General features: G+C 44.3%; 2 protein-coding genes across 3 annotated transcripts; one reads left to right on the forward strand and one right to left on the reverse strand.

The window, feature by feature from the left end:
• Positions 1 to 1,331: 1,331 nt before the first annotated feature.
• Positions 1,332 to 4,201, forward strand: LOC128714006 (2-amino-3-ketobutyrate coenzyme A ligase, mitochondrial). 2 transcript variants are annotated; one of them, XM_053808882.1, is made up of 3 exons: positions 1,332 to 1,389; positions 2,890 to 3,113; positions 3,182 to 4,201. In XM_053808882.1, the coding sequence occupies exons 1-3, from the start codon at positions 1,332 to 1,334 to the stop codon at positions 4,199 to 4,201; spliced, it is 1,302 nt and encodes a 433-aa protein (XP_053664857.1). The 2 variants fall into 2 exon arrangements, with proteins under 2 accessions (XP_053664857.1, XP_053664858.1); XM_053808883.1 differs by having other exon boundaries at positions 2,911 to 3,113.
• A 313-nt stretch (positions 4,202 to 4,514) lies between these two features.
• LOC128713351 (ATPase ASNA1 homolog) lies at positions 4,515 to 5,666 on the reverse strand. The gene is made up of 3 exons (XM_053808209.1): positions 5,242 to 5,666; positions 4,922 to 5,180; positions 4,515 to 4,856 (listed from the first exon to the last, which is right to left on the reverse strand). The coding sequence occupies exons 1-3, from the start codon at positions 5,652 to 5,654 to the stop codon at positions 4,515 to 4,517; spliced, it is 1,014 nt and encodes a 337-aa protein (XP_053664184.1). The 5' UTR covers positions 5,655 to 5,666.
• Positions 5,667 to 6,102: the final 436 nt, after the last annotated feature.

Genomic DNA, 6,102 nt, shown 5'->3' on the forward strand with positions numbered 1-6,102 from the left:
CGTGTGTATAGATGGATGTTCCCTCCTTTCCGGTTTATTACGTACGCTTCGTGATGCGGGTTAAATTTGGTTTACTCCATACAAAAGATCAGGTATCAGTTTCAGGAAGGAGCCGAAACAAATAAATTAACACTTCAATCAACAATAGTCATAAAACAAAACATGAGCAAAATACGTATATACACACACAAACGGTCAAATGATGAACAAACCAAAATGATATAAGGAGGTCGAAGCAGAGGAGGGAAAACAACAAACAAAACCAGTCTTTATAAAGTCATCACAAAAACAAAACTCATGGTTCAGCTAGGACAGATATTCCAGCAGATTGAATTGCTCCCTAATAAATCCTTTCGAATTTAAAGCATTATTCGTTCCCGTTATTCATAATTTATCTAAATCTAAAAACAAGCTTGTGACATTAAAGCATATTATTGATCAATCAATTATAAGGGCACAACAGAATCGTAAGTATAAGAGAAACGTGCGGCAAATGAAGAGCATATTCTGTATGGCTTATGCTCAATGATCGTTGCTGACGTTCTCCGGCTACTTCCCCTTTGCATTCGCGTATGGCAACGATTTGGGGCGAACCAGAAGGGGGCGCCTGACAAACATCCATGACGACCGGTACACGCGCGTGTGTTGCTATGCGATCCCCCATTCGCTCTCCACGATGATCCTTTTGTGCGTCTAATATCTCTCGCTCTCTTGGTTCTACAAAATTGCCATGCTCTCGCTGCGACATTAGATACATGGCCGGTTAGAAATTGCTAAAATATATGCCCAACCTCCAAAGTGCAGCAACTTTGCCTGCGCACACGCTTGTGCGGAAACCTACCGGGGCCGAGTAGCAGTGGTTGTTTGCGCTTCAACCAGCACGGACGGGTCGTATAACGCGTATCGGGTCGCATAATTGGCTTCGCCGTCCCTTCCACACCGCATCATTGCAGCTGCTTGTGAGAGCCAGCAATTGATCCAATTTCGCCGGTCTAATCAAACGAAATTGTTCACGCCAAGTTGCGTTCGCTTTCGTTGGCCGGTGTGGCCCGTTGTGAGTTTAACGGGGAGTTAGTTTGGCCTTAGAACTAATACGTTGTTACATTGTTGCAAAAACGACTCGACGTGTGCGTGCACAACTCTCCATCATACAGTCCTCCAGTTGCATTGAAACGTGATCGCACTACGAACTGAATTGGCACTATTCTACCTTCCATAGAGTTGCGATCTACACACATCCTTGAAACGATATTTGTACCGGGTTGCAAATTTGTGTCGCTGTGTAGTTTGCGAACCACTTCCATTCCTATACGGTGAGATATTAAACTAGCATGGCAACGATGCAGTTTACACGCAACTTGTTGCAGCAGTGCAGCAGTCACAGCAAGGGTAAGAAGATGATGCATTTTATGCACTTGCTTGGGCGTAACCGGTTTTTGTGTGTGCGGCGAATATCTGTGTACGTTTGGTTAGGAGCGAGAGATGAATTGTCCAAGAAATATGTGTTTTTACAAAAACTTTCAAAGAAAAAAATAACATCAATGCGAACAAATTATGCTATGTGTACAGTGCTGAGAGCAATACATTTCAATTCCATGCACAAACAGTTGCGGCCGGCAGGAAATCTATTTTTACTGACCATCGATCTTCTCTTATTTCCTTCGAGGGTGACTACCCTGATTGACATGTGTGCCGTTCACACATCCTTCGCACGTTCAAGGACACAAACGCGCGATGGATGACCCTTTTTGGGGAGGGTGACACTGGCGTGCGTCAGAGTCAAGGCTATTGAAGGAGACAAGGTTGAATATTAGCGATTTTCCGCAAAATTCTTCTTCCAATAATTTGACGTTTGTGGGTGTGGGGTCATACGTTTATAACTACAGTTAAAGCGGTTCAAGCGTAAAGGACGTGTATCATTTGAGAAGGGGAAATTTAATAATTATTTGTAGAATATATCACTCAATTTATTGCTAGGTAATTGATACCAGCTTATCTATTAAAAAAATAAGAATATTGCAGTATATGCTTGATTTATGTGTTCAGACGCATTGTGGTCAGCAAGGTTTTTGGTGTGGTTCGCCGAATGTATGACTTGAAACCAAATTGTGGCGGTTCTAAATATGAACGAAAGAATGTTACTGTACCAACTGCATATGGTTCTTTTCGTTTAAAAATCATCAATTAATCGGAAGGCATTCATTTCGTTATAACTGAATCTGCGCACGAGTTCATCCTTGGGAGTGCCACTTTCTTAAGATGCCGCTCTCTTAAGATCGAATGGAAAGGGACATTTCACGGACGATTGTGGCTAATCGATATCGATAGATAATGATTGTACAAAATGATATGAAATGTAATCATCATCAAAAACTGTTTAACTTATGCCTTTTCATTACTCAATTTATTCTGGATGTAAATGATACAGTTTTGCTTGGTAGCAACTTTGCATTGACCAATAGCCTTAACAAGATAAACCGTCCCCAACGGACATTCTCTTTTATACTTCATTAGTTATTATCATTACTTCCAATTCAAGCGCAAAATTTTGTGTAAATGTACAATAAGAAAAACATAGAAATGATTAATTTTAATCGAACAGAGAAACACCGTTGCAATTCAAATGGCCGGTGTATCTTTTCTGAGGGATTTTGCAGGCTGTCAAACGCACCCTCCCCTGTCAAATGCACCTTCTAGTTTTTCGTCTTCTTACTTGTCAAAATGCTCTACATTCCACCACCTTGTCTCCTTCAATAGCCTTGGTCAGAGTCGTCAGAAGTGGAAGTAAAATAGCTTCTGCCAAACCAAAAAAAAAACACGAGATTGCGCCAAAGAAAACTGAGCTCACAAGCATCAGCTGATGGTGGAAACTCTCAGCAAATTGATAAGAAAATATTGCTTTCATTTCAGTATGTCCCATCTTCTATAGTACTGCTACGGCCGGAAACCATAAGCTGCGGCAGGTCATTCAACACCAGTTGGACGATATCCGCGAAGCTGGAACTTATAAAAACGAACGTATCATAACTACACCGCAAGCAACTGCCATCGGGGTCGCAGGAACCAGTGGCAAGATTCTTAACTTTTGTGCCAATAACTACCTCGGTTTATCGGTAAGTAACCTCCTCAACAAGTGGTCCAACTCGACAACTAATTTTCTCAATCTTTTCTATCTCCTAAGGCAAACAACGATGTTATTAACTATGGTAAGAAAGCACTCGATGAGTACGGCGCCGGATTGAGCTCGGTCCGTTTCATCTGTGGCACGCAGGACATTCACAAGCAGCTGGAAAATAAGCTGTCAACGTTTCACCAGCGCGAAGACACGATCCTTTACGCATCCTGTTTCGATGCAAATGCGGGTATCTTTGAGGCAGTACTGACGCCAGAAGACGCGGTCTTTTCGGATGAACTAAACCATGCGTCCATCATCGACGGTATTCGGTTGTGCAAGGCGAAGAAGGCCCGCTACTTGCACCGCAATATGGCCGATCTGGAAGAGAAGCTACGTACGACGGACGCTCGTATCAAGATGATTGTAACGGACGGTGTGTTCTCAATGGATGGCAATGTAGCTCCGTTGCCGGAGATTTTCGAATTGGCTGACCGGTACGGTGCGGTTACTTTCGTGGACGATTGCCATGCGACCGGGTTCTTTGGCCGTACCGGACGCGGAACGGAGGAGTTCTACGGGATGCTCGGTCGGTGCGATATCATCAACTCTACGCTTGGAAAAGCGCTCGGTGGTGCTGCCGGTGGTTATACGACGGGTCCACGTGAACTGATCGACCTGCTGCGTCAAAAGTCCCGACCGTATTTGTTCTCCAACTCGCTACCACCGCCTGTTGTGGCTAGCGCATCGAAAGTGATTGACATGCTGATGGAATCGAGCGAGCTGACGGCAAAGGTGCAAAGCAATACGCGTCGATTCCGGGAAGCAATGACCAGCGCTGGTTTTACCATCTCCGGTATGGACCATCCGATAAGTCCGGTGATGTTGGGCGATGCTCGACTAGCTTCGACGTTTGCAGATGAGATGCTGAAGCGTGGCATTTACGTGATTGGATTTAGTTATCCGGTCGTACCGAAGGGAAAGGCTCGTATTCGGGTACAACTTTCGGCAGCTCACTCAGAGGAAGAAATCGATCGTGCGGTGGCTGCATTTATTGAAGTGGGCAAACAACTTGGTGTCGTGTCGTAGAAGCGAGCATGAGGCTCACCGTTACACACACAGAGATTCGGCAATTTGAAATATCATATGAACGATTTGTGTGTTGCAAAATTCATTTTTTTATTACTACCGATATTTACTTGGGAAAGAAAAATAAAATAAAATGAAATGTTTAGGATCATCTTCACGCGCAACAGCAATTGCCAGTGCTGAGCAATGGGGCGGTAAATATAATTTATCAATTGCAGCATTTACAAAACTATACCCGACAAAATGTAGTGCCATTTGCAAACCCAATAGTATAGAACCCAGGGCAACGACCTCAAAAGAGAAGTGCGTCTACTTACTCCTGTGGTGGAGCAGCATTGGGAGAGTAAGGGACCAGCAGGTTACGCGAAAACTTTTTAACTTTCTCCACACCACGCACCTCCTCGTCCAGTAATGGTAACCGAACCACGTGGAAATCCTCGTACAGGTCCGCAATTTGATCGAGATATTTTTCCTGTACTTTGCACCGTGCCGAACACATGCTGCACGGTTGCTGACCCTGCTTTTGGAACATCAACTGATTGACGATTATATTGTGCGTGTCGATACCACACTTGGTTAGCTCCTGCACGAGTCGTTCCGTTTCGTAGAGGGATAAAAACTCGGCTATGCACACACACACGAAAGTCGTTTGTTGCTTTTGTGGGTAAAGGGACGTAATTAGAGCAAGGAAACGAATGAAAAGGAACGTAAGGTACTTACCGGATTGTGAAATTGCTCGTTCACCTGCTGGATGATACTGAGCATCTCTTCCAGCTTGTTCGCAATAGTATCGCCGTTGAAATCCTGCACACCGAAAAGAGAACCCATTTGCGAAATGATCGGTGCAAGCTTCATCTTTAGTCGCAGCAACTTGCCCAATCCCTTCTCGACGACTTGCGGGAATGAAAGCAATCGAAGTGTGTGGCCGGTTGGTGCAGTGTCAAATACAACAACCGAAAAATTCATCGCTTTTACCAACCTGCAACGGGAAAGTATCTCGTTAGAGCATGTCCCTGCAAAACCCCTGACATAGTACATACTTCATAACTTCCGCGTAGCTCATCGCCTCATCGATACCGGGGAGCGTACCGATCACCTCCTGTAGCATTCCTTTGCCAACGTTTAACGGTGATGCGTCATCCTCGAAATACTCATCCGGAAGCTCGCTGATGCCCACGTTCGGATCGATCTCCATCGCGAATAGATTGTCAAATCCGTTCACCTTCGTCGGTACCTTGGTAAACTTCTGATCGAACGCATCGGAAATGTTGTGCGCCGGATCGGTCGAGATAATGAGTACGGATTCGCGTTTCAACGACAGCTGGACCGCCAGACTGCAGCTGCATGTCGTTTTGCCGACACCTCCTTTACCACCCACAAACACCCATTTGAGTGATGTTTGATCGATTATGTTCTGCAACGTGGGATCGTACGATTCGAATTCATCTTCCATGGCGGTGTTGCTAGAAGAAGGCGTAAAAATATAATGAAACTTGCACCCGAATTAGAGGCTAGTGATTAATTACTTGCGTTATTCTTCCTATTGTATCGAGAAGTTTTGCTCCTTTCTCTATTGCACGTCAGACGTCAACAAACGGAGACGTCATGCTCGGCAGCGTTGCCAAACAATAGCATCAAATAAATGTTACTTTTGCAGAAAACGTTTCGTAGCTTTTTGTGAACATTTTATTTGCAAATAATATTATTCTTAATTGATTAAATTGTTTGTACAATTTAAGAATCCTGCAGTAAATCCCAATGGCACAAGCCAAAAATCGGAATGCGGCAATTGTCACTCCGCTGGCGTTCATCGGAATGACAGCTGACTGGAAGTCCAACACTCAAAACTTCATATGACCAACGGACAAGTTTGGTGCGGCGGTACTGTGAAAAAGCAAGCA

Source organism: Anopheles marshallii, chromosome 3 (assembly GCF_943734725.1).
Source record: "Anopheles marshallii chromosome 3, idAnoMarsDA_429_01, whole genome shotgun sequence".
NCBI classification, from domain to species: Eukaryota; Metazoa; Arthropoda; class Insecta; order Diptera; family Culicidae; genus Anopheles; species Anopheles marshallii.